At 45.1% G+C, this 23214-nt stretch overlaps 1 protein-coding gene across 1 annotated transcript; it reads left to right on the top strand.

Annotated features, from left to right (window-relative positions):
* Window positions 1-9745: 9745 nt before the first annotated feature.
* LOC129025922 (testis-specific Y-encoded protein 3-like) lies at window positions 9746-12525 on the top strand. The gene is made up of 6 exons (XM_054473473.1): window positions 9746-10246; window positions 10858-10935; window positions 11064-11175; window positions 11277-11422; window positions 11530-11611; window positions 12306-12525. The coding sequence occupies exons 1-6, from the start codon at window positions 9893-9895 to the stop codon at window positions 12326-12328; spliced, it is 795 nt and encodes a 264-aa protein (XP_054329448.1). The 5' UTR covers window positions 9746-9892; the 3' UTR covers window positions 12329-12525.
* Window positions 12526-23214: the final 10689 nt, after the last annotated feature.

Below are 23214 nucleotides of genomic sequence, written 5' to 3'. Positions count from 1 at the left end.
CGGCCTCCCAAACTGCGCCTTGGCCTCCCACAGTGCTGGGATTACATGCATGAGCCACCATGCCTGGCCAGTGTTGAAAATTTCTAAATCATCTGGTTCCTCATCCTTTGTTCGTGACCTATTTTTACCTCTCTGGAAACTTACACCATTTTCTCTTTGTTCTCAGTGTTCTCAAATTGTACATTGATGTATCTTGACACGAGTCTGCTTTCATCGATTTTCATGCTATTTTGCTAGGTGTTCGCCTTTTAATCTGTAAATAAGCATCCTTATGTTCTGAGACTTTTTAATTATTTGCCAACAATTTATCCCCCTTTGTTTTACTTATTTATTTCACTTCTATAATTCATATAAATAAAATAATTGGAAAAAATTATCTTGGAGAAGCAGATACCATCACACTGATTCTGTCTGTGTTAACCTATCATACCTGAAGGTTGTCATATTTTATTAAGCAGAAATGTTGTATTTCTTGGTATTCACATTACAACCTGAAGATGGGCAATGACTGTCAAAATTTTAAATGTATGGGTAATAGTTAGAAGATGCAAGCACTGTATCCTCCAGAATTTTAGCATATGAAAATTGCTAATTTTAAATTCCAGGCACATTGATTTAAGCTTCAACATTCTCCCAGCTAAAATGAATCCATTTGTGCTAAGTTCTGTGATCAAAGGTGAATAAGACATTGTTTCTGCCTTCAGTGATAGCTGAGTCCAAAGGGAGACAAATAGAAATGATGTAAAAAGAGAGATAAGTAGTTCATGCGCAGTGGCTCACCAGCACTTTGGGAGGGCAAGGAGGGAGGATCATGAGGTCCGGAGATTGAGGCCATCCTGACTAACAAGGTAAAACCCTGTCTCTACAAAAAATTAGCCAGCCTTGGTGGCACACACCTGTAGTCCCAACTTCTTGGGAGGCTGAGGCAGGACAATTGCTTGAACCCGGGAGACGGAGGTTGCAGTGAACGGAGATCATGCCACTATACTCCAGCATAGGCAACAGAGTGAGACTCTGTTTCAAGAAAAAAAAGACATAAAGTGCTATAAAAACTGAGAAAAGGGACAGAATATCTGTGACAGATAATTTGTTTGGGTCAGTTGGAAATGAGGAGGTCTCAGTGTATGCTTTTACTGTTTCACGTTTGATTATGGGCAGAAACAAATGAATCTTAATATTTATGGGGTCACAGACACTTTTTAAAGGTGATGAAATCTATGATGATTCTTTCCATAAAAATCTATGTAACATACATCTGTATTTTACTTAGAAACTCAGAATGTGCACCATCAAGTGCTCTGGATAGAGTAGAATGAGTAGTAGTATTTAAGGCAGACAAGATGGGAAGGGGAATCCAAACACAGGAAATGCCCTGTGCGAGAGCCTGGACACAAAAAAGCTCGTACATTATTGGAATCAAAGTGAGTATAACATAATTCAGGGTGACTGGAGCATAGCTGGAAGATGAACCAATCATGGCGTAAGATGAAAACAGAAGGCCAGGCACGGTGGCTCACGCCTGCAATCCTACATTTTGGGAGGCACTGGCGGGCAGATCACCTAAAGTCAGAATTTGAAGACCACCCTGGGTAAAATGGCAAAAGCCCATCTCTAATGAAAATACAAACATTATCCACGCATGGTGTGGGGGTGACTGTAATCGTAGCTACTCAGGAGGCTGAGGCAGGAGAATCGGTTAAACCTGAATGGCAGAGGTTGCAGTGATCTGACATCGCACCACTTAACCATTAAACACCAGCCTGGAAGAAAGATTGAAACTCCATCTCAAAATAAATAAATAAATAAATAAATAAATAAATAAATAAATAAAAAATTTAGAAAGGCCGGGAGCGGTAGCTTCTGCATATAATCCCAGCAATTTTGGAGGCTGAAGTGGGCAGATCACTAGGAGTTGGGATTTCAAGATCAGCCTGACCAACTGGGAGAAATCCCATCTCTACTAAAAAAAAAAAAAAAAAAGTACAAAATAAGCCCAGCACGATGGCGAGTGCCTGTAATCCCAGCTACTTGGGAGGCTGAGGCAGGAGAATCGCTTGAATCCAGGAGGTGGAGTTTGCGGTGAGCTGAGATCGCGCCATGGCACTCCAGCCTGGGCAACAAGAGCGAAACTCTACCTCAAAAATAAACACACAAAAATGAAACTAGAAGATAAGTATATATCCAGGGATAAAGCATGAAGTATCTCCAATGTCACTCATGCACTTTGTTTACTCAGAGACAACACCAGGATTGATTAAAATTATGCACATCATGTCAACCCTTTTCTAAATGTTAACAAATGTCACTGGAACAGCTAGTACCCATGGAATAGGATGTAACATTCTGACTGCAGGCTTTCACTTGCATTCCCTACAGGTGTTGAGTGTGGAGTGTTCAAACCTCAAGCTTATAGATTCATGAAGGAAAAATTATGTGCATTGAAAATTGAGAACAACTATGTTAAGAACAATATTCCATGAAAGTAAGTTCCTATGTACTCATCTGCTCTTAATTGTATTACACTGTTCTCATGCAGAATGATACAAGTAACAATTATTATTGTTATTACTATTATTAGTATTATGAAATGGAGTCTAGCTCGGTAGTCCATACTGGAGCGCACTGCTGCGAACTCAGCTCACTGAAACCTCCGACTCCTGGGTTCAAGGGATTCTCCTGCTTCAGCCTCCCATGTAGCTGGGATTGCAGGCACCCACCAAAACACCTAAGTAATTTTTATATTTTCAGTAGGGACGTGGTTTCACTGCATTGGCCAGGCTGGTCTTGAACTCCTGACTTCCTGAACCACCCACCTTGGACTCCCAACGTGCTGGGATTACAAGTGTGAGCCACCGCACCCAGCCAAAATTAATATTTTGAAATATTTAGAAATATATGTTCTCGGGCACAGTGGCTCAAGTCTGTGATCCCATGACTTTGGGAGGCCGAGGTGGGTGGACCACTTGAACTGAGGAGTTGGAGACTAGCTTGAAAATATGGTGAAACCCTGTCTCTACAAAAGATACAAAAAATTAGCCAGGACTGGAGGTGTGTGCCTGTGTTCCCAGCTACTGAAGAAGCTAAGGTGAGAGGATTGTTCAGGAGGATCACTTGAGCTCAGGAGGATGAAGCTGCAGTGCGCAGAGATTGAGCTTCTGCACTCCAGTCCAGTCTGGGCAAGAAAGTGAGGTTCTGTCTCTTGTACGTAGCGGTGTGTGCGTGTGTGTGTGTGTGTGTGTGTGTGTGTGTGTATACACATATGCCTGTATATGTATACACACACTCATATATACATATATAAGAAAGAGTGAAACTCCCTCATACACACACACAGACACACACACACATACAAACACGCACACAAACATATATTCTTGGCCACCTTAATTCCTCTATAATGGAATTCTGAACAGCATGCTTAAGGGTCAATACCAGGGCCTGCAGGCAGATAGCCTGTGCCAGAACTGTTCAGAGTGGGTTTTTTCACATTATACAGTTTCATCTTCTGAGTACACTTCCTGATCCTATTGTTCCCTTCATATCTTGCATATCTTTCTGGGGAAAAGACCACATGCAGCAATACCTTTTTTTTTTTTTTTTTTTTTTGCTAAGTGTTTTCTTATTATTTGGAGGAGTTTTTAGTCAAAAAATTTCTAAGGACGAAACTTTTCGTCTTTTGGCTCAGGAAACTGCAGGCACCAGTTGCACAACAATATTTAAGAGTAGCACAGATAATAAGTCATATCCATTGCCTTAAACAAAATGTACAGAATTCGGTATTTTTAGTTACACGCGAACACTATATAGGGTTTGCAATTGGTCATTTTTATATTCTATATTCTATTTGATACTGAACATAGAGCGTCAAGAATTGGGGCACACAATGATTTTTCAGTAAATATGCATAGAGTGCTGTAAATATTGAGATTGGAAAACATACCATGTTTCTGCCCTCATCATGTTCTCATTCTATTAAATGTTGTAATAACACAACTTTGAGTCATAAATCTTTCAAAAGAGAAGTACACACAAAAAAGAGCTAGACAAATACGTGGGACATTATGATCATTTAGAGCTTGTATCAGTTACAGCCAGGTCTTCAAGGCCCATAAATGCCAGGATAGAAAGTTTAGAACAAACTGTCTACACAAAGGCAAGTTTTTGTTGCTGTTGTTGTTTTTTCATAGGAAAATAATATCAGAGTTTCACAAAGGTTATAAGACTAACTGCAATATATAGGATGGGTTGAAGATCAGCAAGAGAAGACAGAAGGTGAGTTCTGAGTTTTATTAAATGCTTAAACTAACATATGATGGTGGCCTGGGTAAAGAAAGTTGAAGCAAGGACTGGAAGAAAGAGACAGGTGCAAGAATCATTGTAAAGATAAAGTCCACAAGTCTTGGCATGAGTTTTCAAATTGAGGCTAGTAAAAAATATTGTGGGATTCTTGCCATTCATCTATCCATCAAATTATTCAATGCAACTTTATTAAGATTCTAGATTATTATTAATCTTTATCATTATTCAAGATTATTAAGGTGTATTACTCATTGAATAATAAATATTGCATGCATGTTTATTACTATGCAAAAAGCACTGTGCTGGGTTCTGGAGGTACAGCAATGAATATGGGGTTAATGGTCCCCAACTTCATGAAGCTTTACATAGAGGGAGAGACAGATAATAAATAAAAGACACAAGCAGTCGTAAATGTTGTGAAGGAAATTTTGGGATGCGGAAAGAGAGTAACAGATAGTAGTGACGGTTGGTATAACAGACAGAACTACTGTACATTGGGCACTAAGTGAAGCTTTCTCCAGGGAAGTCTTATGTGATATATCTGAAAGAGCAGCCATTGATAAAGAGGGAAAAAAACAGCTGCCAACCCTCTAAAATAGGAGAATTTTGGCCTAGCTCTGTGTTTGAAGAACAGAGAGTTGCTAATGTGCAGAATAAAGCTGAGAATTTGAGTAAGAGGAAAATGGTAAAGTAACCAGTGGTTTTAATAGTACAGATGGGAATGCTGTCCTTGATAAAAGTAGTTCCAGTGGAATGAGACCAAAACCCAATTGAACTGAACTGAAAAGCCAGTGGGAAGAAATGAGGGAAGTGGGTACAGCGTGCTTAGTGGAGAAAAGTAATGAAGGGGTAGGTGTCAGGGGAGTAAACAACGGGAAAAATTCTAATTTATAAAAGCAATCTAAGAATTTAGATCACAGCTGTATATGTATACTGAGGTGGTAGAGAGGGAGAGATTAACGTACATGAGAAAATAAAATTGACAGCAGTGGATTGCGGTTTCTAGCACCTACAGTTCACTCTCACTTTGCCTGTGAGTTGGATAAATGTCTGAAAGCTGATTGTTTTTCAAAGTTGGTTTCTATTTGGGAAAGAAGGGAGTAGGGAACAACATGACATTGTAAACTGCAAAGCAAAATAAGGATATAGAGTACATAGAGGAAGAAAGAGCTCGGGCACTAGAAGATCTTGTTCCTCAAACCGCATGCTGCCTACTTTGTAGTCTAGCTTGACACGTGAGCCCTACTCCAGTTTCCAAAAGAACAATGATTGTTTCATTTAATCGGACCAAGGGCACTTGACACATCCCACCATATACATCTGTCATTTCAAAGAAGAAAGAGTATTTTAGAACTACAAATAGAAATAATGTAACATTAAGATGAAAATCAAATAACAAATCTAGCTTCGTTGAAAATCTGTCTATACTGATATCTTATTATTTTTTTTAATTCTGCCAAGGATTAGTGAACATATTCTCCCAGTCTTTTGTCTGTATGTTAAAACTTGCTAAACACCTCAAGTCTCGCATAAGAACTACAATGGAAAATGGATCAGTCAGGAGTTCTTCCATACAATTATCAATAAATTATATTTCTTCATACTGAAATTTGTTTTTTCATTATTGTAAGAAATTAACTTTTATATTAATAGTAGGTGATGTAACAAAGCAGGTCTTTAAGGAGATAACTGACACTGGATTTCCATGCCATTACTCAGGTGGCCCTTATTTGCCAGCCAGGTTCCCTCCCTGGACACACACTGAAGGTCCCCAACCATTTTGCGATCTCTTCACATTCCCAGCTCCTGAGGAAGCTCCAAAATACCTGTCCATGAAGAAAATAGAACATTTCCGCACACTGGATCCCAGTGTGGTCCTCCAGATTCCCTGTGAGGTGGACTATCTTGTATGGGAAGGCAGGGCACTGGGAGGGAGGATGTCAGAGACGATAACACATGTCAGGGCAGCCCAGGGTCATGGAAACAGAACAAGACAGTCCCGGGAGAAACATTCTAAAACGGCATAGACCTAGGTGGGCCTCAGGTGGACATCTGCGTGGAGAGGGAGAGGGCCCTGGTTGAGCTCAAAATGAGCCCCAGGTGGTAGCAGATCTTAGGGCAGGGCATGGAGCTGGCAAGTGATGATGAGACAGCTATCCCTTAAGCCCTGCTTCTCACCCACTGACTTTAGCCACATATGCATCCTAGTGGCTTAACGTTCCCCAATCCTGACATGTGGGTGTTATAATTTCCTGATGGGCCTTTCTCCCCCAAACCATGGATTGCCTGGGATTGCTCACTGCAGTCTCCTCCATGATCCTTGGGTTCTCCATGAGGGGCACAGATCCAGGACTCAAAGGCCTCTGAGTTGCCAATCCTTGGTTGCTCGCCTGGCCTCCTCTCTGTTCTGTCTCTAATGCTGTCCTTCCCTCCATGGGATAGAACTGCAAAGCATTGAGCCATAGGCCCTGGCTGATGATCTAGGAGACTGCAGAAGCAGGTCCAGGGGAGTTCAGGTCACAGCTTAAAGCCAGTTCCCCGGAGACCAAGGAATGACCAGCGAAGTCCTTTCCCAGGATGCCCCACGGCGAACCCCACCTCAGCAATCCTGCCAAAACCCGGGCAGTCTTATTCAGCCAAACAACCTCCACCTCCACCTCAGCCATGATGTCTTTCATATGATAAGCTCAGCCGTTGTGTCTTCCAATATGATAAGGTCAGGTAGGAGGTGTACTGCCTGCAGCTGGAGGCTTGACCTTCATGATCCCAGAACCACTGGACTGCAGTGGAATGAGACACTCTGTACCCTGCAGGGAGAGGAGTCAGGAAGGTTCATGCCAGACCTCACCTCCCACACACCAGCTGCCCTACCATGCTGGGAGGCATTCCTTACCGAGGATGCCAACACAGTACTCCTTAATGATGACTTCACTGTCGAAATAGAGATTGTGACGACATGAAATCTTCATCCCGCCGCCGGTAACCGGGATCGCTGAGGTCCTCCACCTGCCTGATCAAGGAGAAAGAGAATGGATTCAATACGACCATCTTATCTAGCTGCGCTGTAGTGAACCACGAGTTTCCACTTTCCAGTTCTCCCACTGAGACAACCCTGGTCCCCAGGGGGACCACAGACTGACTCAGAAACTGGACCCCTCCCACCGACCCAGGCTCCCCAGCCTGACCTACAAATCCATCATGTAGCAAAGCAGGACTTCATCATGGTTTCCGGCCCAGGCCGACATCTCGTGTGCCAAACAACCTACCTCTGGTCAGGAAGCCTCCAGATGATTGGGTGGGCAAGTCTCGTGACGCCCTGCAGTTTTGCAAGAGCACAGAGACTGTGAAGCAGGGCTATCTCCCAGACATTTGGCCTGTCACCGTCCGTTGTTGGTCCTGTGTCTCTGTCTGGCGAGGAGGCAACGGCACAGCTATGGTGGTTTGTGGAGTGGGTGGACCCCGGCCAAGACGGCCTGGGCTGACAAGAGCGGAGAGGAAGAAGAAGTGGGCAGGTGGTTGCAGCTGAGGAGCGGAGGGGCGGGGTGGCACGGGGTGGTGTGAGGCGGCTGCTTCTCCGGGTTCATGAGCTGCAGGAGGCCTTTGTGTGCTGAGTGCCGGACCTGCTCTGCTGATGTCCGGGTGTGTGCTGTCTTCTCATCCTAGTCTCCCTGAGGGGTGGGCCTGCCCACTTGAGGGAAGTCCTGTAGTAAGAAACGGCGGCAGAGTTGTGCCTGGCGCTCCCCATGGGAATTGCGTGGGTGCAAAGGAGGTTATATAGACTCAAGGCCTACACCCCTTTGGGTTCGGCGCCGGCAGGGGGAAGAAAGCCTATCTGGGGAGCTGGTGCCTGCCTTGAGGTGGTCGGCAGCCCCATGCACCGCGAACCCGTCTTAAGCACCTTGTGTTTCTGGGCTGAGCCTGTTGGAAACGGGCACCGAGAGCATGGGGTGGTTGAATGGCTGGCAATGGCAAAGAGACTGCCCGTCCTCCAGGGACGTTCCCAGGGAAACGTGCCCTTCGACTTTCTGCTGCGCGGGAAGGGACCTTGGCGCCGCGATTCTCCCTTGTGAGTGCTGTGCTTGGCTCCCCTTGCCTACCACGTGTTCCCAGGGCTGCTACAAGCAAGCTGCAAGGATATGGCTCTGGCCCAAAAGGCGGAGATGCCCTGTGGCCTGGGGCACTCACGGAGCCCAGCTCCAAGTGAAGGACCTCCAGCGAGTCCATTGACGGCACAGGTGTTCTTGGTCCAGGGCCAGGCTGTGCCCGCTGGCCCTCCTTCTGCCACATCACGTCGGTCTCCTCCTCAACCACCACCTCCACCTCAGCCATTATGTCTTCCACCATCAGCACCGCCTCCTCTTCCAAGGCCGCCTCCTTGCTCTGTACTCCGGCCGTCCTCAACAGCAGAGCCTCCAGCCTGAACACGGTGCCGTCCTGTGTGCTCCCACAGATCCCGGCCTGCGCAGCCCAGCCCAACCTCCGCACCCCTAGGCTCTTGGGGACCGATCCCCCACAGACACCCTCCCTAAAAACCCACGGGCATCGCCCTGCTGAGAACCTAGTCCCACACCCACGTGGACCCAGGTTTCCTGAGGAGCTCCGCTGGACCCGCAGATCCTGCAATGGCCACAGGGCTCGGCTCCCCCGCAGGCTCAACTGTGCACAGGAGCTCAGGAGCCAGAGGCCCAGGCCCTGGGCCTGCAGAGCACCACCAGCAGGCACCGCAGCCACTGCAGCGGGTGCGGGAGCCTCTGGGTCGGCAAGGCATTGCAAAACACCGTGCGCGCAAGTCATCAATGGCCAACCCTGGCGGCCGGCCTCTGGTGTGCCCAGGGCATAGGACAAGAGGCCCTTTGGAATGCTCCTTGGACTGCAGCATCCTCAGGGAGGAAGCATGGTACGCAGAGCCTGTATTTGCCTCGACCTGCGATAGTGTGTGCCGGGGTTCTGGCCTCTACAACAGATCAATTTCACCTTAGCACAAGGAGGCGACTTTCCTCCCACGTGCCCGGCCCGACTCACTTCCCCTAGGCCGCCCCTGTCAACCTGGCCCCAGCAACCAGAGAGAGTTCTCTGGATCTGCAGTATTGCTTCCGTACCATCCAGCTGGCCTGCCTAACGAAGAGAGATGTTTCATGTGTTCATGACACATAGAGATTTTCATGGCTTGCCACACTCAGGATGTCAGGACACAGGGCTGCCGTGCCCACAATTCCAAATGCCACGCAGCCCGTCTGTCCCAGGATGCCGAGCTACCGGGCACAAGCTCCAAGGGCTTCTCGGAGGAGGTTTGGGGAGAGGAGTTGGCGTTAGGGGGAGTTGGAGATGCAGGCCCACCAGTGGCTGTGCCGCCCAGGGAGACGCCCACCGCCCTCCCATTCATTGGCCAGCATGGGAGGAAGGCGGTCGCAGCGCGGCTCCCCGCGCTCTTCCCGCGCAGTCCATTAGGGGGCGCCCGGGAGCCCCGCGCATGCACACTGAGGGCCCGCTGACCCACTGGGTGCAATAAAGGCTGCGGCCGGGTTCGTGTGGCTCGGTTCGGGCAGCATAGGCCTTGCTCAGTGGGAGTGCGGAGGAGGGCACCGTCTTCAGGATGGAGGCTGTACAGGAGGGGGCGGCCGGGGTGGAGAGTGAGCAGGTGGCTTTGGGGGAGGAGGCGGTGCTGGTGTTGGATGACATAATGGCGGAGGTGGAGGTGGTGGCCCAGGAGGAGGGCCTCGTGGAGCCGCAGGAGGAGGCCCAGCGGGCACAGCCTGGCCCTGGGCCCATGACCCCAGAGTCTGCACTGGAGGAGCTGCTGGCCGTTCAGGTGGAGCTGGGGCCGGTTAATGCCCAAGCCAGGAAGGCCTTTTCTCGGCAGAGGGAAAAGATGGAGCGGAGGCGCAAGGCCCACCTAGACTGCAGAGGCGCGGTCATCCAGAGCGTCCCTGGCTTCTGGGCCAATGTTGTATCCTTCTCAGTGTTTCTTCTGCCTTTCTGGTGGAGAGGTGCTCTCGGGGAAGTGTAAGTAACTTATGGGCAGCTTGGCATCGATGTGACGCCACCTTTGGGGAACAAAGGTGAGTTGCCCCGGACAAATGTGGCTAGGGAAAACTGCAGCAGGCGTGGGTACTATTTTCCTGCGTGCGGCAGAGAAACCCTTGGTGATGCCGAGCAGCAGACGTTTGGGGCATGTTTTTGAAGAACAGAAGCGAGTTCAGACCAGAATAGGTTTTTGTGTGCATCAAGCTATTTTTAAGGCAGTGTGATTGCTCCCCCTTTCTAGTCCGATCTGGGACTGGGCGTCTTCGGCTATAAGCAGGTTCTGCCACTCCTCAGACACCAGCAAGTCTCTGCAAATCGCACCTCCGCATGTCAGTGCAGTCAGCCTCAGAATTATACACCCTCTGTGAAGCCAAGGGGCCTTATTTTAGGGGTAGGGGGAGGCGAAAGGAGGTCATACGTGGAAGCAGATCTGAGAAATCCCCTACCCCAGCCTCTGGGTGCTCTTAGGCCTTCTTCCCTGTTGCTCCTAGCTTCTCCTTCCACCGCATGTAAAGGCTCTTTGACCTAAATCAGATTGCAAACCACCCCCAGATGTCAGCCCTGATCACTGACCAAGATGAAGACATGCTGAGCTACATGATCAACTTGGAGGTGAGGACAGCAAGACTGAGGCTAGAGGGTTTAGTGGGGGAGGGTAAGGGAAATAATTGGTTCCTGTGAGCAGCAGTTGGCACCTCACCCAAAAAGGTATTTAAACTTTCTCCAACTTGTCCTGACAGGTGGAAGAAGTGAAGCATCCCGTTCATCTCTGCAGGATCATGTTGTTCTTTCGGAGTAACCCCTACTTCCAGAATAAAGTGATTACCAAGGAATATCTGGTGAACATCACAGGTGACAGGTGGCTCCCAGGATGGGTAGTGGAAGGAAGATGGTGGGTGGATCATTGCCAACGTGATCCAGTCCCCTTCCCACAAAACTTTCTGTCTCTGTAGAATACAGGGCTTCTCATTCCACTCCAATTCAGTGGTATCCAGATTATGAAGTTGAGGCCTGTCGCCGCAGACACCACAACAGCAGCCTTAACTTCTTCAACTGGTTTTCTGACCACAACTTCGCAGGATCTAATAGGATTGCTGAGGTGGGTCCTCACTGGGAAACATCAGCAATGACCCTGGTGTGTTCCCACCTGTTTGGGTCACCAGTCTGAGCCCTGATGAGGCGTTTGCCGATTGATTCCCCTGACAGATCCTATATAAGGACCTGTGGCGCAATCCCCTGCCGTACTACAAGAGGATGAAGCCACCTGAAGAGGGAACAGAGATTTCAGGTGAGCCGTTCAGTTGGAACTGGAGCTGTTTGATGCCCACTATGAGGGGGTTGACACACCTGCCTATTCAGGGAGCCTGGACGCTCGTTTCAGAAATGTAGAAATTGAGGCTGCTTTCCTATATGTAGAAATTCCTTGAGAGGACGAGAGAGAGTGACAGAATCCAGGACATTCATGGCATTGGGCTGAAAAAGGCAGATTAGAGACTGCACTGCAAGGCAGGTTATAGCTGTGAGTCTTAAGCCCAGGGGAGCATAGTCCATTTCCAGAATCACTGAGAAGTGAAGCTGAAAATCATTCACTTCAATCTGTAGCCCTTGATTCCATGGCCGTCAACCCCAGCGGCAGTCATCCTACCTACTCCATGAGATTGGGCTCCCTGAATGTGCCTCCTGGTCATCCCTGTCCTAGACCGCAAAGGATTGTTTAGATTGATGGATTTCCTTGAGCTATTGCCGCATCAGATTTCTGTGTGCTTTTAGTGTACAATGCATCTTGTTAGCTGACTCCCCTCACAGAGAGTACTGGGAATGGGGCAGGTATTGCGGAGAACAGTTTGTAACCCATGGTAGGAGGAAGTTTAAGAGATCACAAATGGGGAAGGGATATCCTTTTCTCAGCGGGCCCTGCAATTAAAACATTTCAAAGTATGGCTGAGAGAAATGCGTTTTGACATGCGTTTGTGTTTCTCTAGGGGACTCCCAGATGTTGAGTTGACTGTGAGGGAGCATCGGACCTTACTTAAAACAGCAGAACTCCTAAAAAGTTACTACCGTATGCAGGATGTCAGTACTCAGCATGGTCTTATGCCCAGGAAGTAAAGGAAAAACCGACCCAGTCACAAAAAAATCAGACAGGAAAAGGGGGTAAACTTGGATTGTATGGAATGCCAAATAAATATTCTCAAGAATGTTTGACTGTGTGTGTGTGTGTTTGTTTCTGTGTGTGTGTGTACGTTTATCCCCTGGATTTGGGTGTCATATTGAATTGATCAATCAATATGCTTTATTTTCTTCATGGAACTGACCCGTCTGTGTTGGAGCTGGGCCTCTAAAATTGTGGAGTGAATGGGTGTGGAATGTGTTGGGATTCTTCCTACAGGACAGAGTTGGGGAGGTCAAAGCAAAAGACAGCTTAGTTGGAAACTTACTTTGTCCTATGGAAGCAGAAGTAGTTCAAGGAAAGGGGTTAAGGTTTCCACAGCCCAGTTTGCTGGGACCTCTAAAATCCTTCATTTTGGGTATCATCATACACAATAGATAAGCACAGGATGATGGAAATCTTGAAGTTCCCTTTCTTGTTGAATTCACGTTCTTTTAAAGGTGAATGCATAATCCTTTTCTGGGACAATCAGCCCCTCAGAACTTCTCACACATCAACGTGAGAAGAAATGGGCAGGTAAGGTGTACGGAGGGACTGTGGGAAAGGTGACAGAGGCATGTGGGAAAGCATTCAGGATATGCTTTTTGGCGTAGATGACTAAGGGAAAACACAGACTGGCAGAAGTGCGGGGAAAGGGGTTGGATTTGTGGAATATAAGATTGCTGGGGAATCCACGCATGGACTGTCTTGTCACTTGATGACACAGGATATGGACGCTCTTGTTGATGTTTACATCTTTAGTTGGGTTAAGCTTTTCTCCACGATTGTATGTTAGGTGAGGAACCAGTAGTGTATGTAGCTACCAACATTACGAGTGCATTTTGTGCTCTTGCAAACTCTAGTGAGGCTCTATTCTCCCCAGTGATTGGCACTGCAGATTGTTTCTGGAGCCCAGGGCCCTCTGATTTTCTGTGGCCTTTTCAGCATACTTTGCCTAAGTTTAATAATGTAAAGAGCAGATAGTTGCACAGTATGTGTTGCAAGCCTCACACAGGAGGACAACACATACAGTTTTCATTCACGGGTGGGTGGCGGCTTCCCATGAACACCTGTGTCTATGCACAAGACGAGGGGTTGCCTGTGTCACTGATGGGTGAGGAGGATTTCAGTGTCGGCGGCAGAACTTTCTTCCCGGTTCCCAGAAAAAACAGTTCCAACATGAGCATCCATGTTGGCCACACACTAGTAGAGTGCTAACATTCCTGTCCCATATGTACTCTGGTCGGCACAGCTTCTGTGAGAAGAGCTATGTTGTTTCAGGGAGGAAGGTTTGACAGTCAAAGTTCATGAATCTGTTGTACTGCCTTCAATACGCATTCCACACCTCCTGCTCGGTAACAGCAGTTGAGCTTTGAAAATCTATAGCCCAGTTTTGCCCCTGCTCCTGGGCACAGTGCTGAAGCTCTGGAGGGGGAGTCTTGTCCTCCTCTGACTACTGTCCCCATGACCCACAAACACAGGAGAAACAGGTTTTCTCAGCAAATTATTCTGAAAACATTCGGAACCCTTTGGCCCCGTGAAGCTGCCCTTTATCTCACTGTGTGCAGGTCAAAGACACTGTGGTCCAGTACAGTATCCCTATAGTGGGAATGGGGCCACAGATTGGTGCCTGCACTCAGGGCAACTCAGATTAGGAAATGTCTGGGGACTTGCCTATAATCAGGTCATGTGAAAAGGTCTTGCCCCAAATTTAATGCATAGGAAAAAGTTGAGGAAGGTGTCTTGCAATGATTTCTCTAGGAGGTAAATAGATAAGAAGGAGACCATAAATAGATGGCTAGGGCTAGTTTTGGAACTAGCCTGTTTTAAAGTGGTGGTAGGGGAAGAGCTTTTTACAAGGCAGGCAGCAAACCAGGAACTGTCTACAATGGAAGGGCGTGCCATGGGTTGGTGGCTCAGCCATATTGCCACCCCACCGAGTGAATGCAGCCGACTGGGCTCCTTCCTCAAATCCTACATACAATTCAGTCTAGTGATTTCACATGAGATCCATTGTTTTGGTATTATCAGAGATGGTGCTGAATTGTACAGGCTGTCTAACGCTTCTTCCACTGAATATCCGTGCACATGGGCCACAAACGCTAAGGGTACTGACGGATTTGTATTCTGCCTCAGTAACTCTGAAACACCTCTGTTACATCTACTGTCAGGGTCTTTTTCATGTTTAAAGTACCAAGTGTGTGTTTGTAGTTTTTAGTGTGTTTGTAGTTGTGTATGTTTATTTCTCTGCGTGGGTTTGTATCTTTCCTCTGACTCCACCTATGTCTCCCCATATTTTTCCACACTACCTGCGGTAATTTGTACATGCCTATCTCTACAACCATGCTAGAATTTGTATCTGTGTCTTTGAACATCTGTCACTCTCTCTCCCTTCCTTTCTTCCTTCCTTTCCTTTACACCCTTCCTTTCTTCTTTCCCTTCCTTCCCCACCACACTCTCTCCGTCTGTATCATCTACCTTTCTGTTCTCTATCTGAATTTAGTTTGTAATTCTGAATCTCTTGGCAGTGGCGTCAGACATCAGAATGTCTGGATGAAATTCCTCTTTGAAAGACTCTGAGCTGAAAGAGATGAGTTCTTTTTGTGAGCCATAATGAACGGTTTATTTCAGGCCAATCTAGCAATGACAGTGTTAAAAACAAATACTGAGCATTGCAGCAAAGCCAAAAGTCCCATGGATTCCACTCATCCCGCTCAGTGTATCGAAAAGGTGGAAAAGTGAAAAAGTGGGTATGCCTGTGGTCTCCCAAGCGGAAGGAGAACTTTCAAGTGATTGTGTCAGATGATTTTCCAGCAGGCAGCTATAGTTCGTAGATACATGCTGCGTAAACACAAGCACGATGATGAAACGTAGAAAATGTTCTTCTTCCTCCATTTCAGTTTTGTATTATCTTTTAACCAACATCATGCGTACAGAATTTCTTCACGACATGTCATAAACTATTGTTTAATGAACTCATACCTGAATTATTCATTGTGTCAAAGAATGTCAAACAATCATGATTCGTTATGACCTGCTACAGATAAGTGATAGGAAATAAGAAAATGAGAGCATATAGAAAGGGCACATCGTGGTCTGGGAACTTCACCAAGAGGTTCAGGCTAGCTGAATGCATGTCAGGGATTCAGAAAAAGACACTTGCACTTGTTATTAAGGGCTTTGAATGGAAAAGGAGCACTCTTTTTACATTTATGTCTTTTAAGTCATTTGGGGAGTTTGGTGTATTATTACTTACAGTGTTCTCTCTGCCCTTTCTTATTGTTCTCCCCATCTGGCGCTGTTATTATGTGAAAGCTGGTTTCCTCCATCGGATCGCGTAGGCTCTAATGATGTTTCATTTATTTTGATTCTCCTCACACTACGTAGTTTTAATTTGCCGAATGTGACTCTTTTTTTGTTGGTTTTCCGAGAATGGGTCTTACTCTGTCTTCTAGGTTGGACAGCAGCCCCAGGGTCTTAGCCCACTGCATCCCAGACACCACACACCCATGTGATCCTCTCAACTCAGACTCTCACACAGCTGGCACTAGAGGTGCATGCAACCCTTCCCAGCTATGTATTAATTTAGCAATTGATTACTTTTTGGATATGGGCCCATGTTGCCCCAGGCTCCTCTGGAACTCCTGAGTGCAGGCAATCCTCCCACCTCAGCCTACCAAAGTGCCGGAATGACAGGTGTGACCCATGGCCCTGGCATGGCTTTGAGTTTTTTGCTTTTTTCTTCTACCTCCTCACGTCTTCTTTTCAAACATGCAGTGAAGGTTTCAATTCATGGACTGTAGTCTCCGTGCCTCTAATTTCTATCTTTCAACTCATCGTCAGCATTCATTGCGATTTTCATATTTATAAATTTATATATATATATATGTGCACATATATATTTTTCCTTAACTTACCAAACGATGTTGCATTCTTTCCTGTGTCATGAAAAAGACTTTGATAGAAATGAAAGGCACCGCTTTATAATAAAATAGTTTATTGACATTTATTCTCTTAAGGCGTTTTAAAAATTGTATGTTCATTTGAAACTGTCATATGAAATGATACATATTTATAACATAAGGAGTGTTGTTCAAAAGGTCATATATATTATGCATTGGATACATCCAGCTAATCAACATATGCGTGATCTCACATACTTGTCATTTTTGTTGTGAAAAAACTTGACATGCACTGTCTTAGAATTTTGTTAGAGAAAGAATACATTATCACCAGTTATAGTCAGCAGGCTGAAGAAAATATTTTTGACCTATCCCTCCTTTCTAACTAGAAATATGAATTCTTGATCCAGCATCTCCTCAGTGCACCCTCTTCACCCCCGCCTTCGGAGTCACTACCTCTGTGAAGTCCGCTTTTTCAATTTCTTATAAGAATGAGGTCATGTGCTAGTTGCCTTTCAGATACCTGGCTTATGTGACTTAACAAAATGGCATGCACACATTCAGCAGATTCACACGCATTGTCACAACTGGCAGGATTTCCTTATTTATTATTGCATTACATTTTTCTATTCCGCGTAGGTGTATTTACCCCATTTTTTTAATCCACTCATCAATTGAGGGACACTCAGGTTGCTTCCGTTATTTTGGCTCTAGGGAAAATGTAATGAGTGCAACAATACTTGCATGGGTGCATGCACACCTTCAACATACTGATCTGTGTACTTGTGGGCGTGCCCGGGTATTTTGATTTGCTGGATCATATGGTGGGTGGTTCTACCTGTAGATTTTTGAAGACTGTTTATATTAAATAAAACCCATAAAACTTCTTGTAATGCCTGCACCAATTTACATTCTCACCAAAAGTGAGCAAGGAATTCCTTTTCTCTGCATCCTCACCAGAAATGAGGGTTTTCTTTTTTCTTTTTTTTTTTTCTTGTCTTTTGGAAAATAGGCATTCTGACTGAAGTGAGAAGAAATCTCATTGTGTTTTGATTTGCATTTTCCTGGTGGGTTGGGGATGATGAGGACTTTTTAGTGTGTCCTCTGGACAACTGTATGTCTTAGTTTCAGAAATGAGTATTCCAGCCTTTGCCCATTTGTTTTCAAGCTATTGAGTTGTGGGGAGTTCCTTATGTACTTTGAATATTGACCCATTAACAGATCTATGGTGACCCAATCATTGCTCCCATCCTGTAGGATGCCCCTTCTGTTTCTTTAGTTTTCTGTGTTGTGGTGAAGCACTTTAGTTTGATATGATTACATCCTCTATTTCTGATGGTGTTTACTGTGCTCTTGCAGTCACTTTGAGACCATCATTGCCTACAGAGATGCCATGGAGCTTCTTCCTTGTGATTTGTTCTGGTATTTTTATTGTTTCCTGTCTGACATTGGAGGTTGGTGATAAATTATCCACTTGTAAATTCCTTTATGTGGCTATTCAGTTTGTCCCCAACCTAGTTTATAGAAGATACTTGATTTTTCACTGGGCGTTGTTGCTTCTTTGGGAAAAGGCCGTGACTTAGCTGCAAATGCAGTGACTTAGTTCTGGGCTCCTGTTGTTTTTCATAAGCTCAAGTCTCTGCTTTTCTGCAGTGCTATCCTATTTCGGTACGTAAAGCTTTGTAGTAGTATATCATGAAGTTAGGTAGTGTGATGCCTCCAGCTTTGTGCGTTTTACTGGATTGCTCTGGGCTTTCAGGATGTTCTGCCGTTTCACAGGAAATTTAGGATTCTCAGATTACTTTTCTAAGAAGAATGGGTCATTGATATTTTTACAGGGGTTGTATAGGATCTGAGGATCACTCAGGTAGTATTGATGTCAATGCCATTTAGACAATGTGTTTGTGTGCACATGCTCAGGGCCAAGAGACACTGGGTGTCCTCAGCAATAGTGAGGTGGGCCTTAATGTCCAGCCAGATTGCCTTCCTGGAAACACACAGAGGATCCCCTTCCGTTTTGCTGTCTCTTCACATTTCCTCCCCTGCGAGCCCTGTGTGGTCCTCCAGATTCCCTGTGCGATGGCCTGCCTTTTTTGTGGGTGGGGAGTTGCTGGGTGAATGAGGATGGCAGAGGGGAACAAGCATGTCAGGAGAGCCTGGGTTCATCCAAATGGGACTTGGCAGGCCTGGGAGAGCCATTCTGGGAGGATGTAGACCTGGACAGGCCTCAGGTGGGCATCTGTATGGAGGGTGAGACAGCCCTGGTGGATCCCAAACTGAAGGCCAGGTAGTGGCACGCCTCAGGACAGAGAAGGGAGCTAGCAAGGGATGATGAGGCAGCTATCTCTTGATCCTGGCTTCTTACCCATTGACCTTTGCTAATTATGCCTATTTAGCAGATTAGGGTTCCCCCATCCTGAAATGTGGGAACTACAGTTCCCTTATGGACCTTTCTCCACCAGCCCATGATGGCCTGAGTTTGCTCACTGCAATCTCCTCCCTGAGCCTTGGCTTCTCTATGTGCATCCTAACTCCGGGACCCACAGGCTTCTCAACCCCCAGGCCTGGGCTGCTTCCCTGTCCTCTTCTCTGTTCCCTCTCTGAGGGCCTAACTCCGTTGAGTAGTGCTGCAGGAGATTGAGCCACAGGCCCTGGCTGATGACCTCGGGGACTGGGCAAAGTGGTCGTGACAGGTCAGGTTCCGGTCCAAAGCCAATTCCTCCGATGCCGAGGAATGTCCAACAAGGTCCTTTGCCATGACGCCGCATAGCTGCCCCACCTCAGCAAACCTGCCATACCCTGGGCAGTCACAGTCAGCCAACCAGCTGAGGAAGCTCAGTTAGGCAGTGCCCTGCAGGAAACTGGGGCCTTCACCTGAATGAGCCTAGAACCACTTGACTGCAGTGGAGCCAGTCGCCCTGTATCCTGGAGGGAGAGGAGTCAGGAAGACTAACGCCAGGCCGAGCTTCCCAGGTACTACCCCCTCTACCATACCAGGAGGCACTCCTCATTGAGGATGCCAACGCAATACTCCTTAGTGAGCACTTCGTTGCCAAAGTAAATGTTGTGATGACAGGCAAACTTCTTCCTGCCAGTTGTACTCATGATGAGTGAGTTCCTCCTCCTGCCTGTCCAAGAAGGAGAAAGAGGACAGCCAAGGGACAATTTCATCTAGGTGGGCTGAGGTGGCCTTCTAGCTGGGGTGAAGCATGCGTTTCCCCTTCCTAGCTCCCCGACTGAGACACCCCTGAGCTCCAGGAGCACCTCAAACTGACCTGGATCTTAGAACCCTTCCCCAGACCCGGGCTTACCATCCTGACCAGCAATCCAACATGTAGCTTTGAAGGACTTCCTCATGATGTTTCAGCTACTTGCTCTCACCGGAAATAATCACAACTTTTAAACTGTTCTTCATGCCAACTTAAATGTTTCATTTTTACTACCTCATGTTTTGGATGAGGCATGTATTTTTAAATAGATTTTCACCCTTATTGTACCTCTGTGATAAACTGCTTACTTACATTCATACCATAATTATCTTTCAGTTTTACTTGTCTGTTCCCCAAGATTCAGTGAAACTAAGAATTCTATTTATGCTTGTATCTTTCAGCAACCATATGTGAGATAATGGTGCACATTACTGCAGAAATCACATATACAGGTCCAAAGGGAGACGAAGAAAAAGAAAGCAAGTTTTAAAGTCTGTACATTCCTAACTCTGTATCAGAAACTCACAAATAACAGTGAAATCAAAGAATGATCACAGCCAATTCCTTTTCATACCTAGACTGAAATAAGAATCTTCAAAAGAAAAGAAAGTTCAGAATTTGGGTTTGCAAAAAGTTTCCTATATAGACAAAATTATTGGTAACTTTCTCTGACTAGAAAACAAACAAAAATCCACGTTTTTCATATGTGTAAATATACACATTTTTATTTCCATCAGTGATGATACGCAAGTAAGTAATAAAGTGAAAGTACAATAAATTGATATATGGAATGTTCACAGTCTCCAAATATTCCATTGAGACTATTAATTTTATGTAAACCATAAAGAATGCTTCATGAAACTACATTATACAGTGTCTTTTAGTATTTTACTCACATTTTAAATAATCAACAATTAGAGGGAATTCTTCCTCATTATTTATTACGACTACCGTTATTTTCCTTGAGTAATCCTGTTGAAATTAAGTATTTTAAATAAAACATTAAAAACAAATTATATTGACTGATTTCAGCTTTTAATGAAATCCTACTTGTGTATTTGTAGTAATGTGAAGTATAACTTTCTCCTCACAATTACTCTTTTATAAAACCGGTGTTATTGTTTTCTCTGACACTAACATTGTGATATCTCACAGCTTTACTGTGTGTATACATGACATCCCTCCAGAGAGTAGGCGTCAAATATGTGGAAAAATCATATTTGTGACAAAATTCTGGGAAAGGCAATGGTGAAATGGAAGAATAATTTCTAACTTGCTAACTGTTGGTCAATGGGTTTGTATTTATTTAGCTATAGACACGTATGTGCACACTGTGAGTTTGCCCATGTACATATACATTTCTAGGAGATACCCGTAATATATGGGTTGTGTAATTTTTAATTTATCCACTATTGTGTATGTGTGAAATTAGAAAAGCAGTTACCTTTTCTTTACTCAATTTGTTGGAAAGCCAAAAAAGTCTGTCAACCTTCATTTCAATTAATCCAATACTGTTAACTGCGGACACCTTCATTCTCCTTGTTCTCCTTTGGCAACCGGGAAGTTAATTCTCACTCTAATTCAGCTCTCAGGGTGTGATCCACAAACTTTGTATATGCTTAAAAGGATAAAAGTTCAGTGAAATGTCAAGCCATGCTGTGAAATGTTCCATTGTTTCTATATCTCTAATTGTCCTTTCATGTTATAGAGGCAAGAAAAACAATTCAATGTGTTTCTTAGTATCCAGTCCAATGCACTCTTTCTTCATAATATGCCAAACCCATCCCTTCAAGGCCTTGACATCTCAACATGGCTGGACGTCTCAAAATCTCTTCTCATTAATAACCATTATGTTAATCACTGTTGCCCACAACTGGAATTCGACTGTGAAATCCCCTGGTGGAAATTGCTGTAATGGCTCAAACTACTGGAATGACTATTTGTTTTACCTGAAAACATCTGATGAGCATATACATATGCTATGTGCATGAACATATTTTACATTAACAACATACCATCACTGCCGGTAGATAATAGGTATCCCAAACCTTTGAACCAAACTGACCTCAGGTGCTCCCACAAACCAAGCTTTTTCCTCCACAGCTTTCTTTTTATGTCAAAAAACCGCAAGTCCAGGCCGGGCGTGGTGGCTCTCGCCTGTAATTTCCACATTTTGGGAAGCCGAGGTTGGTGGGTCACTTGAGGTCAGGAGTTCGACACCAGCCTAGGCAACATGGCAAAAACCTGTCTCTACCAAAAATAGAAGAAGTAGCCAGGCCTAGTGGCACATTCCTGTGGTCGAGCTACTTGGGATGCTGAGGCAGGAGAACCGCCTGAACCTGGGAGGCAGAGGTTGTAGTAAGCTAAGATCAGACTACTGCACTCCAGCCTGGATGACACAGCGAGACCATGTGTCAAAAAAGAAAAAAAAACAAAGCAACTCCACTCGTCCAGTCGCTTAGGTAAAAAGTACTGTAGTTGGCTGGGCACGATGGCTAACGCCTGTATTCCCAGCACTTTGGACTTTGGAAGGCTGAGACGGGCAGATCACCTGAGATCAGCAGTTGGAGACCAGTCTGGCCAACATGGTGAAGCCTGGCCTCTACTGAAAATACAAAACATTAGCTGGGCATGGTGACGAATGCTTGTAATCCCAGCTAGTCGAGAGGGGGAACCTGGGAGGCAGAGGATGTGGTGAATGGAGATGATGCCACTGCACTCCTGCCTGGGCTACACAGCGAGTGTACCCTGTGAGAAACAAAGGTGAACAGAAGAAAAGTTCTTTATTTAAATATCTAGTACATTAATTTTCAAGTTGTTGTAGAAACATTTCTCTTTAAACTCCTATTGTAATGTCACTTTTCCTGCTACTCACAAATTTAATCTGTAATATTTGCAGTATCGTGAAGTTCTAAGTACATTTAAATTCCTATTATGATAATCCATGGATTGCTGAGAAATAGTGGTTTTAATTTTGTTGTTCAATTTCCACTTAATTTTATTTCAACTTGTGTTAACTCAATTGAAAATTCTTTAGTAGTTTTTTAAATCTCATATCAAGACTTTTATTCACATCAATTGCTGTATAAATGCTCCCACCTTGAAGAACACTCTCTTATAGCCTGCTTCCCTACGACAGTCTTGACTGGTTGCCCTCCAGGCCTGTTTCAATTGTCTCATTCTAGGACTTACATTCACTACCCTTTTAAGAATTTATCTTTCTCTTTTCTTGTGTGTCCTGTTTTCTGCATTTCACATCTTTATCTTTCTTGGTTTACTTCTTCTTTTTGGTAGGAAAAAATCTCTAGTAATTTCTTGAGGAAAGGTTCACCTGGAGACAAAATTTTCGAGTTCTCATATGTCTGAAAAATGTTATGTTTTCTCCTTGTACATTTGATTTTAGTCTATTTGGAAATAAAAACATATGTCAGAAATCAGTTTCTTTTAGAATTTTCAAATCAGAACTCCATAATCCATTGCCTTCTGCTTTATAGCGGTAGTATTGAGATTTTTTTTTTTTTTTTTAATTTGACATGGAGTTTCGCTCCTGTTGCACAGGCTGGAGTACAATGGCAGGATCTCAGCTCATCGCAACCTGCACCTCCTGGATTGAAGTGATTCTCCTGCCTCA

This window comes from Pongo pygmaeus, chromosome Y (assembly GCF_028885625.2).
Source record: "Pongo pygmaeus isolate AG05252 chromosome Y, NHGRI_mPonPyg2-v2.0_pri, whole genome shotgun sequence".
Lineage (NCBI taxonomy): Eukaryota > Metazoa > Chordata > Mammalia > Primates > Hominidae > Pongo > Pongo pygmaeus.
Note: the sequence above shows the minus strand (reverse complement) of the source record. Positions and strands in the feature narration are given on the sequence as shown.